Source organism: Ictalurus punctatus, chromosome 24, assembly GCF_001660625.3.
Source record: "Ictalurus punctatus breed USDA103 chromosome 24, Coco_2.0, whole genome shotgun sequence".
Lineage (NCBI taxonomy): Eukaryota > Metazoa > Chordata > Actinopteri > Siluriformes > Ictaluridae > Ictalurus > Ictalurus punctatus.
In genome coordinates, this window is record NC_030439.2 from 20,646,435 (window position 1) to 20,673,933 (window position 27,499).

The window sequence follows — 27,499 nt, forward strand, 5'->3', positions numbered from 1 at the left end:
CACTGTTATTGCATCATGCATTTTGTTCTTTCCTTCAGATTTAATAATTGTGGCCTAAATGAGAAAAGTTGTGCAGCTTTAGCCTCAGTGCTCAGCTCTGAATCCTCCAATCTGAGAGAAGTGGATCTGTCTGAGAATAAACTCACAGACTCAGGAGTGAAGCATCTCTCTGCTGTACTGGAGAATCCTCACTGTAAACTGGAGACACTGAGGTAAGATCATCTCTCTGAGAGTCACATGACCTGCTCCTCAGTAAGACACATTCTCTAATAGTGAGACTGAAGCAGAGGTTTTAGGTTCAGCATCAAATATCCTGAGGAGGAAAATCATTTCATTTCAGTCCACATTGATGTTTTTTCCTGATCTGGTCACAGTATTTATGTATTCAGTGTTTGTAGTAGTATAAGCAGATCAGGGCCGAGTTTCCCAAAAGCATCACAGCACAAACATCATCGTTTAATGGTAGAGCGAGCATCACTCTGAACACTCTCTCTCCCAGTTACAATGATCTTAACTTTGCAATGCTTTTAGGAAACTCAGCCCTGATTGTTCTTTTAAATTTGATTGTTATATCACACATACCCATTGGACCTCATTATCAATATTTTAGTAAAGTTGTGTATAAATGTGTGTGTAAGTCAAACTGAACTAAAGATTTCTGACAGAAAGGCTGATTTTCTTCGTACTCGTGTGCTTATGTTGATCACCTGTAATGTGTGAAGCGCGTTCCCGACACAGCTCATTTGCATGTAGTGACACACACACACACTTCTATAAGTCACTCTGGATAAGGGAGTCTGCTAAATGCTGTAAACTTAATAAAAATAATAAATTTAAACTCCACAGTATATTCCAGATATAAAAGTGCAGTAATCCATGTAATGATATAAAATGAGAGAGTGAAGAGTGTGTCATTGTCTCTCTGCAGGTTGTATGATTGTGATATCTCAGATGAAGGCTCTGCTGCTCTGACTTCAGCTCTGAGATCAAACCCCTCACACCTGAGAGAACTGGATCTGTCTCTGAATAAACTCAGAGAGTCAGGAGTGAAGCGTCTCTCTGCTGTACTGAAGAATCCTCACTGTAAACTGGAGACACTGAGGTAAGATCATCTCTCTGAGAGTCACATGACCTGCTCCTCAGTGAGACACATTCTCTAATAGTGAGACTGAAGCAGAGGTTTTAGGTTCAGCATCAAATATCCTGAGGAGGAAAATCATTTCATTTCAGTCCACATTGATGTTTTTTCCTGATCTGATCACAGTATTTATGTATTCAGTGTTTGTAGTAGTATAAGCAGATCAGGGCCGAGTTTCCCAAAAGCATCACAGCACAAACATCATCGTTTAATGGTAGAGCGAGCATCACTCTGAACACTCTCTCTCCCAGTTACAATCATCTTAACTTTGCAATGCTTTTAGGAAACTCAGCCCTGATTGTTCTTGTAAATTTGATTGTTATATCACACATACCCATTGGACCTCATGTATAAATGTGTGTGTAAGTCAAACTGAACTAAAGATTTCTGACAGAAAGGCTGATTTTCTTCGTACTCGTGTACTTATGTTGATCACCTGTAATGTGTGAAGTGCGTTCCCGACACAGCTCATTTGCATGTAGTGACGCCCACACACACTTCTATAAGTCACTCTGGATAAGGGAGTCTGCTAAATGCTGTATTTTATATTATTTTCCGACAGGACACGTTCACACACCGCAGTGCGCAACTGTTTTACAGCAAACAAGAGAGCACGGCTGCGTCCCAAACCGCGTACTTACTTACTATATAGTAGGCGAAATACATGTATCTCGGCTACTACATAGTAGGTTTGAGATGCAACCCACGGCTTCAAGCAGTCGTCTATTTACACTTACAGCATGACAAATAATTAACTGCACTTGAAGTGTTCATAAACATTTTAAATAAAAACACCCAAAACTGTATACGGTCCCATAACGAAGAAGAACTGTATGTTGATACGTGAAATTCTGGAGGGACGTCGGACGGCGTGGTGCGGTGACGTAATGACATGTGACGTTAATCGATCTATGTTCTATAACATGTAAACGGGAACATGAAAGGAGTATTCTAAAAGCGACTCATGTAAACACCTTAATTACAATATTGTCTTATTCAGAATAAGGTCAATAAGTAGATTACTGCCGTCCATGTAAACGTAGTCTGTGTTTACTTCGATTATGACTTTAATCTTTTTTTTTTGCTGTTTACATGGTAGTTTCTTAATCAGAGTCTCGTCTTAATCGGGTTAATATTGGATTATTGTTGTCCATGTAAACTTACTGATTGTCTCTCTGCAGGTTGTGTGGTTGTGATATCTCAGATGAAGGCTGTGCTGCTCTGACTTCAGCTCTGAGATCAAACCCCTCACACCTGAGAGAACTGGATCTATCTGGGAATAAACTAAGAGAGTCAGGAGTGAAGCGTCTCTCTGCTGTACTGGAGAATCCTCACTGTAAACTGGAGACACTGCGGTAAGATCATCTCTCTGAGAGTCACATGACCTGCTCCTCAGTAAAACACATTCTCTAATAGTGAGACTGAAGCAGAGGTTTTAGGTTCAGCATCAAATATCCTGAGGAAGAAAATCATTTCATTTCAGTCCACATTGATGTTTTTTCCTGATCTGATCACAGTATTTATGTATTCAGTGTTTGTAGTAGTATAAGCAGATCAGGGCCGAGTTTCCCAAAAGCATCACAGCACAAACATCATCGTTTAATGGTAGAGCGAGCATCACTCTGAACACTCTCTCTCCCAGTTACAATGATCTTAACTTTGCAATGCTTTTAGGAAACTCAGCCCTCATTGTTCTTGTAAATTTGATTAAATGTAATTTAATTACACACACACACACACACACACACACACACACACACACACACACACACACACATACACAGGGCCTCATTTATCAATATTTCAGTAAAGTTGTGTATAAATGTGTGTGTAAGTCAAACTGAACTAAAGATTTCTGACAGAAAGGCTGATTTTCTTCGTACTCGTGTACTTATGTTGATCACCTGTAATGTGTGAAGCGCGTTCCCGACACAGCTCATTTGCATGTAGTGACACACACACTTCTATAAGTCACTCTGGATAAGGGAGTCTGCTAAATGCTGTAAACTTAATAAAAATAAACAATTTAAACTCCACAGTATATTCCAGATATAAAAGTGCAGTAATCCACGTAATGATATAAACTGAGAGCGTGAAGAGTGTGTCATAGACTACGTTTATAGGAACAACAATAATCTAATTATTCACCTTATTCTGAATAAAATAATTTTGTGATGAAGGTGTTTACATGTGGCTTTTAGAATATTCCTTTCATGTTCCTCTTTTATATGTTATAGAAAGTAGATGGATTAACGTCACACGTCATTACGTCACCGCACCACGCCGTCCGACGTCCCTCCAGAATTTCACGCATCAACATACAGTTCATTTTCGTTATGGTCCCGTATACAGTTTTGGGTGTTTTTATTTTTAGTTTCACGAAAGCTTCAAGTACAGTTAATTGTTTGTCATGCTGTACGTGCAAATAGACTGCTTGAAGTCGTTGGCTGCGTCCCAAACCGCATACTTACCTGCTATATAGCAGCTGAGATACATGTATTTCGCCTACTATATAGTAGGTAAGTACGTGGTTTCTGTAACGCACATCGATAACGCGACTAAAACAGAAATACTCCACATGTCTTAATTCCATTTGTCAGTACGTTTACATGGACAACAATAATCCAATATTAACCCTTTAAGACAATACTCTAATTAAGAAACTACCATGTAAACAGCAATTTTTTAATGACCTTAATCCGATTAAAGTCATACTCGAAGTAAACACAAATGGAATTAAGGCGTGTGGAGTATTCCTGTTTTAGTCGCATTATGGACGTGTATTACAGACATGTACACACCTTAATCACACTATTAACATCGTGTGACAGTTTTCACCGTATTTTCCAACAGAACACGTTCACACACGGCAGTGCGCAACTGTTTTACAGCAAACAAGAGAGCACGGCTGCGTCCCAAACCGCGTACTTACTTACTATATAGTAGGCGAAATACATGTATCTCGGCTACTACATAGTAGGTTTGAGACACAGCCCACGGCTTCAAGCAGTCGTCTATTTACACTTACAGCATGACAAATAATTAACTGCACTTGAAGTGTTCATAAACATTTTAAATAAAAACACCCAAAACTGTATACGGTACCATAACGAAGAAGAACTGTATGTTGACACGTGAAATTCTGGAGGGACGTCGGACGGCGTGGTGCGGTGACGTAATGACATGTGACGTTAATCGATCTATGTTCTATAACATGTAAACGGGAACATGAAAGGAGTATTCTAAAAGCGACTCATGTAAACACCTTAATTACAATATTGTCTTATTCAGAATAAGGTCAATAATTAGATTACTGCCGTCCATGTAAACGTAGTCTGTGTTTACTTCAATTATGACTTTAATCTTTTTTTTTTTTTGCTGTTTACATGGTAGTTTCTTAATCAGAGTCTCGTCTTAATCGGGTTAATATTGGATTATTATTGTTGTCCATGTAAACTTACTGATTGTCTCTCTGCAGGTTGCGTTATTGTGATATCTCAGATGAAGGCTGTGCTGCTCTGACTTCAGCTCTGAGATCAAACCCCTCACACCTGAGAAAGCTGGATCTGTCTGGGAATAAACTCAGAGAGTCAGGAGTGAAGCGTCTCTCTGCTGTACTGGAGAATTCTCACTGTAAACTGGAGACACTGAGGTAAGATCATCTCTCTGAGAGTCACATGACCTGCTCCTCAGTAAGACACATTCTCTAATAGTGAGACTGAAGCAGAGGTTTTAGGTTCAGCATCAAATATCCTGAGGAGGAAAATCATTTCATTTCAGTCCACATTGATGTTTTTTCCTGATCTGATCACAGTATTTATGTATTCAGTGTTTGTAGTAGTTTAAGCAGATCAGGGCCGAGTTTCCCAAAAGCATCACAGCACAAACATCATCGTTTAATGGTAGAGCGAGCATCACTCTGAACACTCTCTCTCCCAGTTACAATCATCTTAACTTTGCAATACTTTTAGGAAACTCAGCCTGATTGTTCTTGTAAATTTGATTAAATTATATCACACACACACACACACACACACACACACACACACACACACACACACACTCACATACACATATACAGGGCCTCATTTATCAATATTTCAGTAATGTTGTGTATAAATGTGTGTGTAAGTCAAACTGAACTAAAGATTTCTGACAGAAAGGCTGATTTTCTTCGTACTCGTGTGATTATGTTGATCACCTGTAATGTGTGAAGCGCGTTCCTGTCACATCTCATTTGCATGTAGTGACACACACACTTCTATAAGTCACTCTGGATAAGGGAGTCTGCTAAATGCTGTAAACGTAATAAAAATAAACAATTTAAACTCCACAGTATATTCCAGATATAAAAGTGCAGTAATCCATCTAATGATATAAACTGAGAGCGTGAAGAGTGTGTCATAGACTACGTTTATAGGAACAACAATAATCTAATTATTCACCTTATTCTGAATAAAATAATTTTGTGATGAAGGTGTTTACATGTGGCTTTTAGAATATTCCTTTCATGTTCCTCTTTTATATGTTATAGAAAGTAGATGGATTAACGTCACACGTCATTACGTCACCGCACCACGCCGTCCGACATCCCTCCAGAATTTCACGCATCAACATACAGTTCATTTTCGTTATGGTCCCGTATACAGTTTTGGGTGTTTTTATTTTTAGTTTCACGAAAGCTTCAAGTGCAGTTAATTGTTTGTCATGCTGTACGTGCAAATAGACTGCTTGAAGCCGTGGGCTGCGTCCCAAATCGCATACTTACCTGCTATATAGCAGCTGAGATACATGTATTTCGCCTACTATATAGTAGGTAAGTACGTGGTTTCTGTAACGCATATCGATAACGTGACTAAAACAGAAATACTCCACATGTTTTAATTCCATTTGTCAGTACGTTTACATGGACAACAATAATCCAATATTAACCCTTTAAGACAATACTCTAATTAAGAAACTACCATGTAAACAGCAATTTTTTAATTACCTTAATCCGATTAAAGTCATACTCGAAGTAAACACAAATGGAATTAAGGCGTGTGGAGTATTCCTGTTTTAGTCGCATTATGGACGTGTATTACAGACATGTACACGCCTTAATCACAATATTAACATCGTGTGAGAGTTTTCACCGTATTTTCCGACAGGACACGTTCACACACGGCAGTGCGCAACTGTTTTACAGCAAACAAGAGAGCACGGCTGCGTCCCAAACCGCGTACTTACTTACTATATAGTAGGCGAAATACATGTATCTCGGCTACTACATAGTAGGTTTGAGACACAGCCCACGGCTTCAAGCAGTCGTCTATTTGCACTTACAGCATGACAAATAATTAACTGCACTTGAAGGGTTCATAAAAATTTTAAATAAAAACACCCAAAACTGTATACGGTCCCATAACGAAGAAGAACTGTATGTTGATACGTGAAATTCTGGAGGGACGTCGGACGGCGTGGTGCGGTGACGTAATGACATGTGACGTTAATCGATCTATGTTCTATAACATGTAAACGGGAACATGAAAGGAGTATTCTAAAAGCGACTCATGTAAACACCTTAATTACAATATTGTCTTATTCAGAATAAGGTCAATAATTAGATTACTGCCGTCCATGTAAACGTAGTCTGTGTTTACTTCGATTATGACTTTAATCTTTTTTTTGCTGTTTACATGGTAGTTTCTTAATCAGAGTATCGTCTTAATCGGGTTAATATTGGATTATTGTTGTCCATGTAAACTTACTGATTGTCTCTCTGCAGGTTGCGTTATTGTGATATCTCAGATGAAGGCTGTGCTGCTCTGACTTCAGCTCTGAGATCAAACCCCTCACACCTGAGAGAACTGGATGTGTCTCTGAATAAACTCGGAGAGTCAGGAGTGAAGCGTCTCTCTGCTGTACTGGAGAATCCTCACTGTAAACTGGAGACACTGAGGTAAGATCATCTCTCTGAGAGTCACATGACCTGCTCCTCAGTGAGACAGATTCTCTAATAGTGAGACTGAAGCAGAGGTTTTAGGTTCAGCATCAAATATCCTGAGGAGGAAAATCATTTCATTTCAGTCCACATTGATGTTTTTTCCTGATCTGGTCACAGTATTTATGTATTCAGTGTTTGTAGTAGTATAAGCAGATCAGGGCCGAGTTTCCCAAAAGCATCACAGCACAAACATCATCGTTTAATGGTAGAGCGAGCATCACTCTGAACACTCTCTCTCCCAGTTACAATGATCTTAACTTTGCAATGCTTTTAGGAAACTCAGCCCTGATTGTTTTTCTAAATTTTATTAAATTATATCTCACACACACACACACACACACACACACACACACACACACACGCACACACGCACACACACACAGACACACACACACACACACACACACACACACACACACACACACACATATACAGGGCCTCATTTATCAATATTTCAATAAAGTTGTGTGTAAATGTGTGTGTAAGTCAAACTGAACTAAAGATTTCTGACAGAAAGGCTGATTTTCTTTGTACTCGTGTGCTTATGTTGATCACCTGTAATGTGTGAAGCGCGTTCCTGTCACATCTCATTTGCATGTAGTGACGCCCACACACACTTCTATAAGTCACTCTGGATAAGGGAGTCTGCTAAATGCTGTAAACTTAATAAAAATAAACAATTTAAACTCCACAGTATATTCCAGATATAAAAGTGCAGTAATCCACGTAATGATATAAACTGAGAGCGTGAAGAGTGTGTCATAGACTACGTTTATAGGAACAACAATAATCTAATTATTCACCTTATTCTGAATAAAATAATTTTGTGATGAAGGTGTTTACATGTCGCTTTTAGAATATTCCTTTCATGTTCCTCTTTTATATGTTATAGAAAGTAGATGGATTAACGTCACACGTCATTACGTCACCGCACCACGCCGTCCGACATCCCTCCAGAATTTCACGCATCAACATACAGTTCATTTTCGTTATGGTCCCGTATACAGTTTTGGGTGTTTTTATTTTTAGTTTCACGAAAGCTTCAAGTGCAGTTAATTGTTTGTCATGCTGTACGTGCAAATAGACTGCTTGAAGTCGTGGGCTGCGTCCCAAACCGCATACTTACCTGCTATATAGCAGCTGAGATACATGTATTTCACCTACTATATAGTAGGTAAGTACGTGGTTTCTGTAACGCACATCGATAACGCGACTAAAACAGAAATACTCCACATGTTTTAATTCCATTTGTCAGTACGTTTACATGGACAACAATAATCCAATATTAACCCTTTAAGACAATACTCTAATTAAGAAACTACCATGTAAACAGCAATTTTTTAATGACCTTAATCCGATTAAAGTCATACTCGAAGTAAACACAAATGGAATTAAGGCGTGTGGAGTATTCCTGTTTTAGTCGCATTATGGACATGTATTACAGACATGTACACGCCTTAATCACACTATTAACATCGTGTGACAGTTTTCACCGTATTTTCCGACAGGACACGTTCACACACGTCAGTGCGCAACTGGTTTACAGCAAACAAGAGAGCACGGCTGCGTCCCAAACCGCGTACTTACTTACTATATAGTAGGCGAAATACATGTATCTCGGCTACTACATAGTAGGTTTGAGACACAGCCCACGGCTTCAAGCAGTTGTCTATTTACACTTACAGCATGACAAATAATTAACTGCACTTGAAGTGTTCATAAACATTTTAAATAAAAACACCCAAAACTGTATACGGTCCCATAACGAAGAAGAACTGTATGTTGATACGTGAAATTCTGGATGGACGTCGGATGGCCTGGTGCGGTGACGTAATGACATGTGACGTTAATCGATCTATGTTCTATAACATGTAAACGGGAACATGAAAGGAGTATTCTAAAAGCGACTCATGTAAACACCTTAATCACAATATTGTCTTATTCAGAATAAGGTCAATAAGTAGATTACTGCCGTCCATGTAAACATAGTCTGTGTTTACTTCGATTATGACTTTAATCTTTTTTTTGCTGTTTACATGGTAGTTTCTTAATCAGAGTATCGTCTTAATCGGGTTAATATTGGATTATTATTGTTGGATTATTATGTAAACTTACTGATTGTCTCTCTGCAGGTTGCGTTACTGTGATTTCTCAGATGAAGGCTGTGCTGCTCTGACTTCAGCTCTGAGATCAAACCCCTCACACCTGAGAGAACTGGATCTGTCTGGGAATAAACTCAGAGATTCAGGAGTGAAGCATCTCTCTGCTGTACTGGAGAATCCTCACTGTAAACTGGAGATACTGAGGTAAGATCATCTCTCTGAGAGTCACATGACCTGCTCCTCAGTAAAACACATTCTCTAATAGTGAGACTGAAGCAGAGGTTTTAGGTTCAGCATCAAATATCCTGAGGAGGAAAATCATTTCATTTCAGTCCACATTGATGTTTTTTCCTGATCTGGTCACAGTATTTATGTATTCAGTGTTTGTAGTAGTATAAGCAGATCAGGGCCGAGTTTCCCAAAAGCATCACAGCACAAACATCATCGTTTAATGGTAGAGCGAGCATCACTCTGAACACTCTCTCTCCCAGTTACAATCATCTTAACTTTGCAATACTTTTAGGAAACTCAGCCTGATTGTTCTTGTAAATTTGATTAAATCATATCACACACACACACACACACACACACACACACACACACACACACACACACACACACACACACTTAGTAAAATTGTATGTAAATGTGCGTGTAAGTCAAACTGAACTAAAGATTTCTGACAGAAAGGCTGATTTTCTTCGTACTCGTGTGCTTATGTTGATCACCTGTAATGTGTGAAGCGCGTTCCCGACACAGCTCATTTGCATGTAGTGACGCCCACACACACTTCTATAAGTCACTCTGGATAAGGGAGTCTGCTAAATGCTGTAAACATAATAAAAATAATCAATTTAAACTCCACAGTATATTCCAGATATAAAGTGCAGTAATCCACGTAATGATATAAACTGAGAGAGTGAAGAGTGTGTCATTGTCTCTCTGCAGGTTGTGTGATTGTGATATCTCAGATGAAGGCTGTGCTGCTCTGACTTCAGCTCTGAGATCAAACCCCTCACACCTGAGAGAACTGGATCTGTCTAAGAATAATCTCAGAGAATCAGAAAAGAAGCAGCTCTTCAGACTTAAACTACAGGACTTGAGGTGATTTACAAGTACAAGTAGTCAAATAAACATGTACAGAAATAAAATATGCAAATATTTCGACTCATTAACATTGTGTGATACGTTTTGTTTAGTGAAGAAAAAGTTTAAGTAACCTGGTCCTGTTTTTATAAAGAGCTCTTGATTATAAACAGGTTCATATTCAGCGAGTTACTGGGTTTTGTTTTAAACTTTGCACTTAAACCTTATTTTGATATTTAATGTTCAACCTTGTTAAACAGCACAAACATCGTTTAATATTAGAGCGAGCAAACTTATTAAACTTGTTTTGGTTTAATTTCAGGTTATGAAGAATTTTCATCTGATGCAGATTCCAGAGAACATATTTTTAATGAAATGTGCTCGACTCACAGCGGCATTTCCTGAACTTTTTCTCACACTGAGAAATAATCTGAATTAAATGTAACACATTTCCACAAAGTGTAAGCGCAGACAGTGTGTCTAAGATCTAAAGAACCTCTGCTTGATTGGTGTGATTCTTCATCATCATAGGACTTTACAGAGTGGTGCTGCAGCACTACTATCAGGAATAAACACTTACTGAAGATCAATTCTTTATTTTTATTATTACACAATTCCACTGTTATACCCTACAGAATCCAGACATGATGGCAGAACTCAGGTTCTGGTTAAGGTTCTAGTTGCTCTGGTCTACACTCCAGCCCATGTCTTCCACCACCCCACCACTCAATCACATCCTCTGGTTGGAAGACTCTAAAATCACCATGGCTGAAGCCGTGACTATTTCCTCAACATGCTATTGCTGCTCTGTGTTCTTTCCTGTAAACACTGCTTTGTTTTGGTTTTGTAACATTCTGACACTTTATTTTTTGTCAAATCTTCAAAAAGTTTTCGAATCTTCATGTATTAGGTGTCAGTCATTACTCAAAGCTCTAAAATATCTTCCTGACATCAGTGAAATCAAAATACCTGCAAAAATGCTACATTTAACATTTACACAACACTGTATTTACCACTGTCAGGTAAAATCATGTGACAACAATGTATAAAATCATGCAGATACAGGTCAAGAGCTTCAGTTAATGTTCACTTCAAACATCAGAATGGGGAGAAAGTGTGATCTCTGTGACTTTAACTATGGCATGGTTGTTTGTACCAGATGGGCTGGTTGGAGTATTTCAGAAGCTGCTGATCTCCAGGGATTTTTAATATTTAACTACCTATTGTCATTTTGACCTCTAAACTTGCTCATTGTACTGAAAATGTAACTAGCAGTCCTGCATGAGTGAATGTAGTGTCTGCATAAACCAAGGCAGCTAACGCTCGTTAATCTCAATGAAGATTCCCCCAAGCAACGCAAGAAGCTCTCCTGGTTTTAGCACATTAATCTGTTCTGCGCAGTAACTCACCATCACTTCTGCACCTCACTTTACCCATGTGTCAAAAACATAACTCTGATGATGCAATCAAAAAGTTTATCATTGACTGTTGGGACAAGGTTCTCCAGATCCAACTACACTTATAAGCAACCTTGTGTTTGAATAAAGTGTTATTGACAGTCTGTGGCTTGCACAGAAGTCTAATAACTTTTTACCACTTGGCTTCAGATATGTGAGTTCATTCTGCCCAAGAATCACCATCATTCCTATTATGAGCATTGAAGTCCCCCAGAAAGATTATGGAGTCAGTAAAGTCTGTACTGCTAACTGCTATTGGGTTCATAAAGACAAACAACTGTCAGAGGTTTCCTTCCTGAGACTCGAAAACTCATGGAGGCGACTCTCTTGTCCTCTTCTTCACACTCACAAAGGAGACCTACAGTATCTCCTTTGGCATCTGAATGGATCAGACAGGTCCGGAGAGCAGAAAGTTCAGGATCACTGGGATCTCCATAATATCATGTGTGGCTCGTCAGACGGAGAGAGGGAGAGGGAGGTAAAGAGAGGGAGAGATTATTAGGTATGCTTACTATCCTGTGATGGATAAGACTGTGTACTTTGCGTAAAAGAAAGTCTACTCATGGTAAGCTTGAGTAAACAAATATGTTTTCAACCTGGACTTAAACACTGAGACTGTGTCTGAGTCCCGAACACTAATTGGAAGACTGTTCCATAACTGTGGAGCTTTATAAGAGAAAGCTCTTCCCCCTGCTGTAGCCTTCACTATTCCAGGTACCAACAATTGATCTAAGTAGGTGTGGCGGATCATAAAAGACAAAAAGTTCACTTAGGTACTGGGGCACGAGACCGTTTAGTGCTTTATAGGTCAGTAGTAGTATTTTATAATCAATGTGGAATTTTACTGGGAGCCAATGCAGTGTGGATAAGATCGGAGTGATGTGGTCATATCTCCTGGTTCTAACAACAAGGTGTCAATCAGTGTAGGAGAAAAAAATCTAAATAATAACAACATGCAAAGAATAAATAACACAGAGTGTTTTTTTTATTATTATTAATTTTTTTTCTCAAAACAAGAAAACAATTCAAAATTGTGTGGCAATTTTCCCATTTTCATAAACCAGTCTGTGACACACTGCACCGTCTAATGGGGTCATTTAAAAAAAAAAATCTTTTTCTTTATTACAATATTAAAATAAAATATACCTGCAAGCTTACTACTCAACTTCTGTTAAATATAAAATTACTTTAATATCCATTTGAACAACTTGGCCAGGTCTCCCTTGCAAACGTGTGGTTTTTCTTTATTTCACTGGGAATCACCTGGTTTTTAAAGGAGAAATGAAATGCAAAAATAATAATAATAATAATAATAATAATAATAATAATAAAATGGGGAAACAAAATGAGCTGAAACGGCGTTTGATAAAGTTGAAGATCAGAGAGATGAGCTTCACGTCCACATGCACTAACCACGAACTCTCACACTGATTAATCTTTTAGTAAAACATGCTCAAAAGTGGGAATTAGTCTTAACCTTTTTTTCTTTGTTGTTGTTGATGACATGTTTGATTTTGGACAAATAAATGGAGAAACGAAAGGTGAAAATACAATAAGAATAAAACACAGTGCCTCCCAGTGGAAACAAATCAACATGGCAGCCTGAAAGCAGATGGAAGAAAGAGAAAAGTGCAGTTTGCACACAATTATAATAACCACAAGTCATAGATTTGAAATAAAAGTATTTTAAGGGTCTAATCTGTTTACCGTGTTTTCCAGACTATGAGTCATATCCTGCTAAACTCTGCATGGAGATAAACACTAACATGTTGAGCACGGAGGTTTCCTTCTGGCTAAACAGTGATTTCTATCCACCAGGACAGCTGTTATTGTTATTGTTATTGTTATTGTTTACGCATGATTATTAAAATGTGTGATTTCAGTTTCTCTATTTGTTTAGAAAAATAATCACACTAAGAATCAGCGTAAGCAAGAATTATGATATGCGTACTGTAGCAACTACAAGGTGAAAAACACCGCACAATGTAGTCTGGAAAATATGGTATTTAAAAAAAGTCTTTTTCTATTAGGAAATGGGTTTTATTTTTCCCAGATCACACCGCTGCTGATCTGCAACAAATACAGACGTACAACTACAACCACATCTTAATCTTCAACGCAGTCACTCTTACTGTAAAGCATGCACTGGAGATTTCTCTTCATTCAACTGAATAGAAATCGTTCAAAATGGCCGACCGGGCTCTCGTTTCCATCTCTTTTCTTTTTTCTTTTATTAGCAGCAGCCTTGAAGAAAATAATAGTTTTATTTGTATAATTTGCATCCATGCACAAAAAAAAGAAAAGAAAAAAAAAAGAAAAGATAAATTTTTCTCATGACTTTAATACAGTACATCACTGAAAATAGCATCATACCAGAGCGTAAAAGAGTTCTCTTTTTTCCTCTAGATTTGTTTTTGAAAGTTTATTAAAACAGGAACTTTTGATAATTAATGATATTTATCTGGCTTGATGGAGGAAGTGCAGTGGGGCTATGGAGACGTCATTCTCAGCTTCTTCTCTCTTTCTCTTGCTCGTGTTAGCCCACTCATGGCTTTTTTGTGTAGTGTTGTTGTTGTTGTTTTTTGCAGATATCCCAAACTTTTTATGGAGAACACTGAGGTCCTTTTGCATATGAAACAAAACGTCCAAATAAATGTTATTGTGACCATCGTTCTCTTTAAATCAGCTGAAATTGGCTTTATTGTTCTTGTCCTGGATTCGTCCATTTTAATCTTCTCTTCACCCCAGTACTGTTGGTCCACATGACTTTTTGTGCATTTTTGTTTATTTATTTATTTATTTATTTTTTCCACCCAAGTCCTGGAAAAAACAACACTGACATGAAACAGAACAGCCGAGGTTTGTCATCTTTCTCTCAAAAGGTGAACCTTTGTTCCTCTTTCTGTATACGTTATCCTAAGAGAGCTTAATTTTGTTCTTCTTCACGTCTTCCAGCCACACCCTTGTTGACGGAGTCGAGTTTGGGATTTCTGAGCTCCACTGTAACCATCTGTTCTTCTCATTTTCTCAGCCTACCCTTTGTTGGTCCGCATGGCTTTTTGTTGGTGTCTTCTTCTCATTTCTCTACAGACAGCCAAAGCTCTGGAAAATCACACTGTTCTCCATTTGAAAAGGAAACAAATCAGCCAAAGGTTGGTGTCTTTCCATCCCAAAAAGATCTCTTCTGTTTACGTTCGACTCCTGTTTAAGTGTTATTTGTCTTCTTCTATCCCACATTGAGTCGAGCTTCGGACCTCTGAGCCGTCTGTCTGTCTGTCTGTCTGACATTAACGATGCTCGAACCCAAATGCTCGGCTCCCGCGTCTCCCCGTTTCCTCGTTTCTCTTTTGGCAGCAGGAAGACGGCGGCGTGTTCTTGCGCTCAGCCTTCCCACGGGACGCAGCGTGAAGCATGCAGAGGACATCTTGGCGCCGTTATGAGCGAACATTTGATTTGTCGGTCGCTCCTTCAGGAGCTTTTCTGCTCAAAGGAGCTAACGTCGGATCCACCAACGAGGTGGGGGGAAACAGTTTGTACCAGCCAATGACCATGTTGGTGAGCTCTAAATCGTCCAATAGGATCTGAGCAGCGCCCATGAATGACTTGTGGTCCATGCGGCCATAATCTCCCCACACAATGATCTGAAAAAACACAGTATGGGTTTAATGTGAGCAAAAGACACTCAATACGACCTGCAGGCAAAATTTGACACAGGCGGCTAAGAAATAATCACACAACTGATTAAAATGTTTTGGTTAATACATCAAAAAATACTGCAGACACTGAAGATCTTATTTAAGACAATAGCTATAGGATTACAGGAGCATCCTAGATCAAGTTTTTTTTATCAATATTGTTAGTTAGCATGCGATGGCAGCCTCGAGAAGCTGCGTATGGTAATGCCTACATTAAGCAGCTCGGCTCGCGATTCGTGCTCTTCTCGGAAGCCGAAGCGAGTTGGGTTTCAGGACCTTGCGGATTTGGGCCGGCCGCTGCCAAGGCAGCTAGCCATCTCAGGTTCGGGGAATCTCTTATGGATCCGGAAGAGGAGCCGGAGACGAGCGCTGCTCTGTCTCTTGCTCTGTCTTCCAGGTTCGGCTCTCCGCTGAATTTTGGAGCTCGCATGGCAACTTCTCCTTCCGCAATGGACAGCCAAAGGGGGAAAATAAAACCCAGACACACAAAAATAATAGTAATAATTCCTCTCTGACACCGAGGAGCCAGAAGGATGTGCTAAAAACTGAGAGCAGCATATAAAGAACTGCTTGAAGTGATTACTAAGGCTGGATGAGCCTTTTTCTCCCCAGTGAAAGTAAATCCCTCACACTACAGAAACTCCCCTTTCTTCCAGAAGTGCATGACAAAATATCAGGCTTCTAGGGGAAAACCATGCATAAGCCGTATGTATAACCCCATGATGTTGGATTATTCGGCCATTGTGGGGAATGAACGGCATGGCTATTTAGCTATGCTGAAGGTGGAGGAGGCACTTGCGAGCTACCTCTCGCCATCGACGCCAGGTAATTAGGGGGGTTGGCTTTGCCATCCAAACTACCGTGTAAGGCCACCGTGGCATTGGTGGGCAAGGCCTATGCAGTAGTAGTCTTTCTTGTGGGTCACTGCAGACAATGACAGTGTTGCAAGCCTACCAAGCAGACCTGCTGAGTGAGCTCGACATATGGCGGCATTCAGCCAGTTCCTTCCCTGTTGTCTCAAACTCACCCGGGCATCCACGAGTGGAGCCCGAGCCAGCACTAGTGCGAGGGAGACCCAGAAGGTGAGTATGGCAGCCTACCAACCCCCGCCAACAGCCAGGGGAACCGGGCAGCCACAGTCGCGGCCTGCTACTAGGCCTGATCTGAGAATAGTCATAAAGGCCAAGCAGGCAAAGAAGAGGGGTCCTGAGGGGCTGTGGAGGAGCGTATCAGGGGACTTGAGGTTGTTAGGGCAGGTAGCCCCCAGTGCTACTGTAGGGCCTCCCCTAGCCAAGGCGGTCCCCAAGTTTTCAGTGTTTTGTGGTCAGCAAGCTGTCACAGGGCAACAAAAATCTGATGCTTTCCCTCCAATAGTTAATGTCTCTAAAAGACCATCTGGCAGCGTGGAAACTACTGCCAAATGAATCCATGGCTTCTGTCTACCGTAGAAAAGGGTTACCGGGTCCAGTTTATAGCTCGACCCCCCTGGTTCAGAGGTGTGCTCACCACAGTAGTCAGCACAGACCAGAGCCCGACATTAGCACAGGAAATAAGATCCCTCTTGGACAAAGGGGCCATAGAACATGTACCTCGTTCCCTGAGGGAGGGAGGTTTTTACAGCCATTATTTCCTGGTCCACAAAAAAAATAGGAGTATGTGGCCAATTTTAGATCAATTTTAGATCGGACATACAGGTTCAATATGCTGACGCCCAAACTTATCATTCCACAGATTCAGATTGAGGACTGGTTTGTGACGATAGATCAAAAAGGTGCATATTTCCACATAGAAATATCGCTAGCTTTATACCCTCACAACTTCACAAAGTGCATGGATGTCACTCTGGCTCCATTGTGACTCCAGGGCATCTGTGTACTAAACTACCTGGATGACGGGTTAATTCTAGCACAACCCAGGGAACTGGCGGTTCAACATCGAGATGTTGTTCTTGCCCACATGAAGAGCTTGGGGCTCAGGTTGAATCTCAAAAAAGTATGCTTTCCCCAGTGCAGTGGACAACTTTTCTAGGGATTATAAGGATTCTACTATGATGAGGACGAAACCTCGGAGAATATCAGTGTCACGCAGCGATGCCTACGTGCTCTGAGAATTTGAGTGTCCCCAGTTTCTAGCCTTGTGTCACACTCTAGGGGTGTCTCCTTAGCACAAGAAGGTAATGACAGACACCTCCATCACAGGCTGGAGCACGGTCTCAGACAGCTGTCCAGCTCACGGTCTCTGGTGCGGCCCTCATCTGGAGCAGGGTGACTCCATCCACAAGTGGTGGAGTCCATATGGCAAAGTTTGGCCAAGCGGGATTGCATATGTTGGCCTCCATGGAGACAACACACAGCCCGCTGAGGTTCGCCCTCACTCCTCCCGCACAATTAGGGCTGGACGCCATGGTGCACATGTGGCCGAGGTCACATCTGTACGCTGTTCCCCCCATTGCTCTGCTCCCACTAGTACTAGCAAGAGTTTGCCAAGACAGTCTATGTCTGCTGCTAGTAGCACCTTATTGGTCAGCTCAAATATGGTTCTGAGAGATAATATCCCTGCGAGATCACACTCCTTGGGAGATTCCCATCCACAGGGATCCACTGTAGACCCAGTGAACTGTGCAATAGCTACAGTCCTGGAGTTCTTACAAAAACATTTCTCAGCGGGGTGGGCTCCTTCTACAATCAGGGTTTATGTGGCTGCCATTTCGGCCAGCCATGCCCCCGTTGATGGAGCCTCTGTGGGCAACATCCTCTAACTTCGAGGTTCATGCATTGTGTCAAGCGGCTGAGGCCCATCTGCAGGCCGCACATACCTTCCTGGGACCTTCTGTGGTCCTGGAAGGTCTGTCAGGTGCCCCATTTGAGCCCTTAGAGTGGATCTACTGTCTCAAGCCGGAGGGCTGATTTATCATCCTCAGCCAGAACTATGGAAACTATGGGTCTGGCCCCTGAGGGGCACCAGCTCATAGATTCTGGTCTCACAACTGAGATTGTAGAGGCCATGTTAAATGCTAGAGTACCATCCACAAGGAAATTGTATGCACTCAAGTGGCAGATTTTTGTCTTGTGGCATGAGGAACATCAGGTAGACCCAGTGAACTGCACAATAGCTACAGTCCTGGAGTTCTTACAAGAACGTTTCTCAGTGGGGTGGGCTCCTTCTACAATCAGGGTTTGCGTGGCCGCCATTTCTGTTGATGAAGCCTCTGTGGGGCAACATCCTCTAACTTCGAGGTTCATGTATGGTGTCAGGCGGCTGAGGCCCATCTGCAGGCCATGCATACCTTCCTGGGATCTTTCTGTGGTCCTGGAAGGTCTGTCAGGGACAACATTTGGGCCCTTAGGGTCAGCCTCTGAGAAGCTTCTGACTCTAAAGGTAGCTCTTCTGCTGGCCCTGACATCTCTCAAGCGAGTAGTCGATCTACAAGCTCTCTCTGTTGCCCCTTCCTGCCTTGACTTTGCCCCTGGATAAGACAAGGCCTTCCTGAATCCTATGCCGGATTATATTCCTAAAGTGCCTACATCAGCTGCCCACCCTGTGGTGTTGCAGGCTTTCTGCCCTCCTCCATTCCCCACACCGGAACAAGAGAGAATGCACCTGCTGTGTCCAGTAAGGACTCTCTGTACTTACGTCCACCACTCCGGCCAGTGGCGTAAGTTGGAGCAGCCGCTGGTCTGCTCTGGCGGCGATAGTAGAGGTGATGCTGTGTCAAAGCAGCACATCTCTAATTGGATAGTGGAAGCAATCTCGACTGCTTATGAGGCACGCGGTCTCGGTACGCCTGTGGGCATAAGGGCTCATTCCATTAGGGCGGTCGCCTCCGCGAAGGCTTTGTCCAAAGGGATATACTTACAGGATGTCTGTGCTGCTGCAGGGTGGTCTATGCCACACACATTCATTCATTATTACAGCCTGGATTTTCATTCCACCCCAGGCTCAAGTGTCTTGCAGTGACCCTCGGGCTTGGGTCTTTTTGAACAGGCCGTACCCTCGGTATGACGGAGTGGGTATTCTCGTTCCCATAGTGTTATGTTAAATGCAATGTCGAAGTTCCCTTTGAAAGGGAACATCTGGGTTGTAACCCTGTTCCCTGAGAAGGGAACAAGACGTTGCGTAGCTTTGTCATACCAGGGCAGGCCTGTGAATTGCGTCTTCGCTTCAGATAATAGAGGCTGATGGCACGGTTCACAGGTGCCATATTTATATCACGCGACGTGCTTAATTGCCACGTCATCTGATCATGGCAGGCCTATAAAGAGGCATAATTTTACACAAGCTTCAGATACCGGTCACGCGTGAGAGGCGCTTCCCATAGTGTTATGCTAAACGCAGCGTCTCGTTTCCTTCTCAGGGAACAGGGTTACATGCGTAACCCAGACGTTTAGAGGATCCGACTTATCACTGAGATGTGTTTCTTCTTGTCTAAGGTAAAGGAGTTGCCATGTGAATAGACGTGAGGGTGTGTTTGGGTGTCTCTGTGACTTTGGCAGTATTTAATTGTTGCTTTTTTTCAATAATGTCATCTCATCGCTCTTTCAAACTAAAACAGGAGATGGTACAACACAACCATTCAGCTTTTCATGACGCGTGTCGTGTGTGAGGTTTACCTGTAACACTTTTCCCTCAGGACTCTCCTCGAACTGCAGCTGCTGCTGATATAGAGGGTCCAATGTTTTCCTTGCCAGCCTCGTCTTCTTCTTGTTTATACACTTCCCGTTGTCCAGTAAATAGACTTTAACGTAGGGTGCTACAAAAAGTAATAAGTAGAAATCTATTAGAAGAGCAGTAACATCTCTTCTGGCTTCTTAGCTGTAGCCTGACGTTAATCTACTGTGTGATGTCCTTTTAAAATTTCAACCACACAGTAAAGTTCATGTTTATAGATCAACCTCGTCAACACAGCTGTGTGACATCACTGCGGAACTGGGCGTGGTCTGACCTTTAGAGAATACATTGTGATTTAAATAGATTTTCGTTATTTGTAAGCTCATAGTCCTGGTGAAAAACTAAAGAAGTAAATGGAGGACAGCAAATCATCCAATATGTCTTGTGAAGTGGAAGGAGGAACACCGCATTGTCACCTGGCGTCTGTTTGTTGCCCGGTTTTCCCACCAGACCTCTAGCACGAATCACCTCCACGTCAAGACGCTCTTTCCTGTGCACCATGCCGATCTGGATATCGCCTGAACGGGTGATATAAAAATGTCCGAGATGATTATCAAAATACACAAACTTTTTCACAAGTTACCTTTTAGAAACAAGCTCCATTATATATAATTATAATTCTATATTAGTGTATAAACTCCCGCTCAAAAGTTTACACACTCACTCTTTATTTTTATAACACAAATGGAACTATGGGAATTATAACCATATATAACTTTTTTGTTTTTACCCAAAATTACCAAGAGTTCTCATATTTGGATAAACCTGACAAATAATTTCATGTGAACGCAGTATAAGCAGAACAAAAATATTTTGTAAATTCAGAATTTTGCAACCATATTTAATTTGCATATATAACTTGTCGTATACTTATGTTATACTAATTATACTTATTATTATATATACTTTCTATAAGAGAACTAAAACAAAATGTATGCAAAAAAAAACAGATTGTGAAAGTGGTCGATTTTCCATAAAGATTTTTTTTTCGTTTAGTAGATTATTGACCAGATTATCCACCTCTTTCCTTAATCTAATCACATTTAATCCTTTTAAAAATGATATTGCAGGTTAAATGACTGTATAAACTTCCAATAAACACACAAGCAATAGCATCATCACTCACCCATTGGGGGCGTGGCAAGTGTCTGTCTCCCAGCAAGTTGGGCGGGGCCTAGACCGTCCAAGAACTCGGTGAACTGACTGTCAGTTGAGATTTTTACACCGGGGAAAATAAGACTATGGACAAATCAGAGGGAGAAAATACTGTTAGTTTAATACTGATAGTTTAATACTGTTATAGTTTAATACTGTTAGTTTAATACTGTTATAGATTAATACTTTTATAGATTAATACTGTTATAGTTTAATACTGTTATAGTTTAATACTGTTATAGATTAATACTGTTAGTTTAATACTGTTATAGTTTAATACTGTTATAGATTAATACTGTTAGAGATTAATACTTTTAGTTTAATACTGCAAGGAGCAGAAGTGTGTGTAAACGCTTTAATGAATAATGTTTATAATTAATTCACATTCTGAGTCGATCAACAGTCTGGTGTTGATATGATATATGTTAAAGATAAATGAACGACCTGGTTAATGATTACTAATAATAATCGATTATGTGCTAAATGTTGAAATTAGATTGGAGCTATCATCTGATATGATGTGATACCGCTACATGTTTTCTTCCTTTTATCCAGAACGTACACTTTCCCCCCAAATAGCAGTGAAGGAAAATGTATGATTTTTTTTCTTCGTACTTTCCCGGTTTGGGTTTCTCTCCTTCCTCAGCCGTCTCTCTGCTCAGCTGTCGTGTCATTCTGCTCTTCATCTCAATGGCCAAGCCCGTCTCTACACTCCTCTGAATGGCCAAACGCACTGGTTTCTTCTTCTTCCCCTCCTCTGTGAGTGAGAGACATGAAGAGAGAGGAAGGAGAGCAGAAACACACTGTCCATTATCCATACAGAGGGTGTGGCAGTGTTATGGTACAGTGTGAAAGTCTGATGAACGATATAATGATATATTACCCAGGTATACTGCACTCTGAAATCTGTTATATCATGGAAGTAATGTTTCTACATTGTTGGTTCTGAGTTCTTCCCCTTAACAAGTCCACTATTTTAGAAACATAAAACCTCGTGCTGTGCTGATACGTGGAGTTTAGCAGTTACACTGATCTGTATTACTGAGACGTGATAGTGCTGATTAGAGACGCACCCGAGGAGAAGAACAGTAAATAAACACATAATTCACTGCTAAGTTCATTTATTCTTCGTTTTTTCCCCCCGAGTATATGTAACTTTCATCTCTGACACACACTCATCACTGAGATGCTGAAGCAAATACAGCATTTTAAAATAAATTTCAGAATGTTAAGACTAATGTAATGCAAATAACTTTTGTTTTACTTTATAATGACTTGTATTAGGTTTTGTTTTTCAGTGAAGGTTTAATTTGATTCAATATTTATGCAATTGTTCGCTCCGTATGCTTAGTTTCCTACTTTCCCTATTATCTTAATCTTTTTAACTTTCAGTTTTATAATTGGACAGCACTTTGAGCTACCAAAAGTGCTCTGTAAAGTTTATTATTATTATTATCATTATTATTATTATTAGCAGCAGCAGTAGTAGTAGTAGTAGTAGTAGTAGTATTTCCCATATAGGGTGAGGTTTTAGACTCTTTCCTACCTGTGCCGTTCCCATGAAACGAGTTGATGCAGGTGAAATAAACAGCGAGAGCCTCGAACGAAGCCGAGAGACTAAGCTTTCTCTGTGAATGCTGCACGGCATCCTGCCCCAGCCTGCCCATCCCCGCCACCCCGCTTACACCCTTACACTCTCAGACAAACCACAAACACACACGTCCTTCTGTAGTCCTGTCTCTCGACTGAGGACGGCTGAGAGTACCAATAGTTTGTGTGTGTGTGTGTGTGTGTGTGTGTGTGTGTGTGTGTGTTGTGGATCGGTTCTTTTGTATTCTACCGAAAGGGAAAGGTGGGAGGAGACAGAATGTTTCACCCAATCAAAAGCTGAGAAAGAAAAAAATGGACCACGATGCTGGCTCTGCCCTAAGTGCTCTGACTTTTCTTCAGAAGAGCTAACGTGTACACACACACACACACACACACACACACACACACACACACACACACATACAAACGTGTTTATTCAACATCTCATAAACCAAATCCACAAAATGTCGGTGTAAGAAGAGGAACATAAACTGGGAGTGGTGAATCAAAGTCGGTCAGTGAGGCTCCCCCGAGGCGTTTACATCGTACCCGTGTTTCTCTTCTCTGTTTATTCAGACCTTTAATGGTGAAAGAGATGAACCACCACTACGTGTCCAGAAACGCTGAAATCACTGCTGCTACTGCAGTACTGACAGTTCCTCAACCTCAGCTACCTCACCTCACGCAGCGATATTTTCTAACAAATATAGTTGGTTCTATTTCCCGAAACATAAACACACGAGGAGCCGAACTGAAAGCACCACAACCTGACCGGGCCGTTACTAAAGAGCAATAAATAAACACAACGCGCTGGATAAAAACAATACACTCCATCATCTCTCAACGTTAATACAGCTCGAGAAGAACCTCCGCGATGACGTGCACGTGCTGTGGTGAGCGCTACACACTCGCTCCTAAACCGTCTCACAGTTTTACTGGCTTTACGGCTGAGATCTCCACTCGGGCAGAACTGGGTTTATCTGTTAAACTCGGCGTGGAGCTATTTAAAGCGTGTCTGTGTGTGGTGCTGTGTGAATACAGGGTGTTTATAAGGATGAACACAAGGAGACGCTACCACAGAGACACCAATAAACCCAAAGAGAAAGCCTTTGTTTAGACCTGAGGTACTTTGGAGGTTGGGTTGCCAGGAAGAGCTGGACAAAACCTCGTCCGTATCCTCTGTATGAACGGTGTTCTTTTTCAGCGTGGTCTCTGTATGATAGTGTGCTATCTGAAAAAATCATAATAATGTAACGTTTATAATAACCCAGTAAGACTGATGTTAATAAGAACGCGTGTTAATTACTGTCTTAGCTTCAGACAAAAAGATAACGTGAATGGCATTTTTTTTTTTTTTTTTTCATCTCTTGCTCTTCGAAGGTAGTGATGAGGCGGAGTGAAAGGAGAGAGACAGCGGGGTTATCAGGTCTGAGGATCAGCTCGGGGTTCTGGCAGAATCGGGAAACTGATGCCGCATGTCGAATGTTTTTGGTGGGATGGGATGAGTAGGTTGTGTCTTTTGCATACATTTAAATAATTCTACATATTAAATATCTTATACACACACACACATGCGCGTGTGCAGGCTTGTTGCCAATCTCAACAGTAAACCAGTTTGTTCATCTCATAGCCGTTCTCTATTTATGACGACGCTCACGCTAAATGTGTAATAACGTGAGGATCTGGCGTTTAGTGAAATGGCTTGTTGTTGGGGTAACGTGAAATGACAGTCATGGTGTCAGTGAGAAGGTTTGGAGAAGGATACGTCTTCAGATTTGAGGCAGGTTTTATTACTTTGGAAACGCATGTTAGGAAGTTGGGGTCAGAGTTCAGGGTCAGCCATGATACAGCGCCCCCTGGAGCAGAGAGGGTTAAGGGCCCAACAGTGGCAGCTTGGCAGCGCTGGGGCTTGAACCCCTGACCGTCACCTTCAACTTAACCATCAAGCCACCACTGAGCAGCTAACTAGCTATACCTAGCTGTTTTTCAAAACACATCATCCTATTGCCAGCCGCACACCCATATTTATTATTCTGTCTTCACACCACTTGACACACTGTAAAAGCTGTGACTTTATTTAATCATAAACCAACAGAACACACGCACACACACGTCCGGTGACCCAAAATGAGCTTCCTCACCAGTCCAAAAACCCCCAGCACTAACCCAGCACAGGCGTAATAAATTGCTGTAATTATTAGTGAAACACGCTCAATGGCATCAATACGTGAGTTTCAAGGATTAGCTTCACACCGTCCCGTTAGAGCTTTTTAAATAACCCTATTTCCCCTCAGCAGGCATCAGTGGGGCGTCTCGGTTTAACTGAACGGACAGCTTCGAGCTTGACGTTTCGTAACGATTTCTCAGTAAAGTCTTTCTACTCCTCCGTTTATCCGTGGTTTATCTGAGAGCACTGTGGTACAGAAGCAGAGCCAGATCTTTTTTTTTTTCCTGAAACCACCAGAGAGCAAATCACATGAGGGAAGGGAATTAAGGCCATGGCATTAGCATGGCATTAGTGTTGTGCATTAGCAGATTTACGTTTACGTAGTTTTAGTAAAATTCAGAATATTAGCAACATTATAATTAAGGATTGGTTGAAGTACTAGTTTTAGTATTAATATTAATATTAGTCATATTAACAGCGTCAGTCGTAGCGCTAACTGTAAGGCATGTAATGATGATGAAACACTGTTTAATAGCAGGAATAGTAATCGACGTAATGAAAGCTTTAGCAGTAATTCTGTTAACAGTTTTAATAGCAGTAGAAGTGAAGTAGTTTAATTTGTAGCAAAAAAAAAGGTTTAGTAATTACTGTGTAGTTTTATTATTAAAATGAGTTGGTAACAGTATAATTATTAACAGTAGTTTATAGTCATGAGAGTAGTTGTAATCGTTTTATTAGTAGTAGAGATAATAATGGTGCTGGAGTATTAAGTAGTGTTATTAGTAATAAATAAAATCAGTGTCATGATAATAATCAGAGGAAGAAGGAAGAATAAAAAGTCTGGCCTTACCCTCTGGATCCAGCTGTGATGTGCTCTGGCTCTTCTTCTTCAGACCCACCATGGCGGCCATCTTGGCCCCGAAGCTAGAGCGCCTCTTCTTGTCATCCTCATCTTCGTCGTTCCTGCCGAGCGAGCACATTTCTCCTCCGACGCTGGAGCTCTTGGTGATGTTGGCGCCGGGAGTCGCTGTCGGAGCCCTGTGTTTCATTTTGGACGTAAACCCACTGTCAGCAATGCAGGAGTACGGATAATGGAGGAAGAATAAGAGGATGAAGAACAGCAGGAGGACAGGAGAGAGAGAGCGAGAGAGAGAGAGAGAGGGAGAGAGAGAGAGAGAGAGGGGAAAGGACAGGGTTCAGCTATAGGATCAGGACAGGGCCAGGGATGAAGATCAGCACTACAGAGGAAGATCTAAAGAGGAAAAAAACTGCTCATAATGGTTTTTAATTCCATCAGATATCAAACATTTACCTCAGCGGATGCTTTTTTAATGATCTTAAAAATTAAAAAAAGTGAGAAAATAATAGATTGAAACGGTGAAATAAAAACCGTTCTCAGCAGCAGAATCAAGCCAAGCTACAAAAATGTATCAATATTCTAGAAAAAATTTACTACTACTACTACACAAGCACACTAATGGGTATTATACAATACAGACCCAATGTGTGGCCAATTTAATATAAATAGTATATCTGTACAGCTATTAAATATTTAAAAATATATATACGTATATACAGTATATACAGGCCAAACATGAGGGACGGGAAAAGTAATTGTTCCTAAGAAGTTTCCTTTACTCAATAATTCTGCAGTAAAACAAGGAAATAAAGAGCAGAAGAAGACGAGGAAGAGAAGGAGCGCTAACTGAGAGCTAAAGATCGGGTTCTTCTGGAGAGAACTAGTGCTGAAAATATGAAATTCTAACTAGAACGTATATAATCAGAGACGTTACAGTGAACTCTCCAGCCCTATGACACTGATTGCACTACTGCATTACGGTACAATTCATTTATAATTACACGGCCCATGTTCCCTGTATTCAAGTGGTTCTGCCTCTTTTCGCTTGTTATGTAAGTGGTAGTTATGAGTGTGTAGGAAACTACAGGTCACAGGGTACAACAGACTCACACTTTAAAACAAAGTCTAAAACAAACCAAACAAAGTATATTTCATTCTTTGATGCATTTTAAATACTAAGAGCTTTAAAAACTCAACCTCAGCGTGATACACGGGGAGCACCTGCGTGTTTTTTTGGTGTGTTGCGGACAAAAAATGCTCGATCTTGCTGCGTCTTTTTTCTAAATTTGCAGTGCGACTGGAGCTTTTTGCGCTTTTTATGCGTAAAACTACTTGAATCGGTGAAATCGCAACCGCACGAAATAGTTTCCGCAGTGACGTTTGTTGGTAAACGAGACCTTTTCACCGTACACGTGTTCAACGCACGTAAATCGGAGAGCGCTTCGGCTGAAAATGTCTCGGCCCGAATCTGCGGGTCATCTGCGGTAATTTTTAAAAACTGCGAAAGCTCCTGCGAATGTTGCGGAGTTTGCTCGATTTCGCGTTCATTTCTGCGAGTGCAACATGGCGGAATCCTGATGGGACTGCCCCGTTTGT

At 41.0% G+C, this 27,499-nt stretch overlaps 2 protein-coding genes across 7 annotated transcripts in view; one reads left to right on the forward strand and one right to left on the reverse strand.

Moving 5' to 3' along the window:
- LOC108257326 (NACHT, LRR and PYD domains-containing protein 12) overlaps positions 1-11,908 on the forward strand; it is a 70,863-nt gene extending 58,955 nt beyond the window's left edge. For 4 of the 6 annotated variants that reach the window (XM_053675375.1, XM_053675378.1, XM_053675374.1 and 1 more), the window contains 8 exons: positions 39-212; positions 929-1,102; positions 2,320-2,493; positions 4,617-4,790; positions 6,906-7,079; positions 9,257-9,430; positions 10,175-10,330; positions 10,635-11,908. In XM_053675375.1, coding sequence (XP_053531350.1) covers positions 39-212; positions 929-1,102; positions 2,320-2,493; positions 4,617-4,790; positions 6,906-7,079; positions 9,257-9,430; positions 10,175-10,330; positions 10,635-10,641 — 1,207 coding nt within the window. In that variant the 3' untranslated portion in view covers positions 10,642-11,908. The remainder of the gene's footprint in view (positions 1-38; positions 213-928; positions 1,103-2,319; positions 2,494-4,616; positions 4,791-6,905; positions 7,080-9,256; positions 9,431-10,174; positions 10,331-10,634) is intronic. The other 2 variants (XM_053675373.1, XM_053675376.1) reach the window with 1 other exon arrangement.
- Positions 11,909-12,679: 771 nt separating this feature from the next.
- Positions 12,680-27,499, reverse strand: part of rims2b (regulating synaptic membrane exocytosis 2b) — an 85,761-nt gene continuing 70,941 nt past the window's right edge. The window contains exons 30-35 of the mRNA XM_053675356.1: positions 25,895-26,109; positions 21,903-22,044; positions 21,259-21,371; positions 20,549-20,650; positions 20,075-20,214; positions 12,680-15,410 (exon numbers count right to left, since the gene is read on the reverse strand). Of these exons, the coding sequence (XP_053531331.1) occupies positions 15,204-15,410; positions 20,075-20,214; positions 20,549-20,650; positions 21,259-21,371; positions 21,903-22,044; positions 25,895-26,109 (919 nt within the window). The 3' untranslated portion in view covers positions 12,680-15,203. The remainder of the gene's footprint in view (positions 15,411-20,074; positions 20,215-20,548; positions 20,651-21,258; positions 21,372-21,902; positions 22,045-25,894; positions 26,110-27,499) is intronic.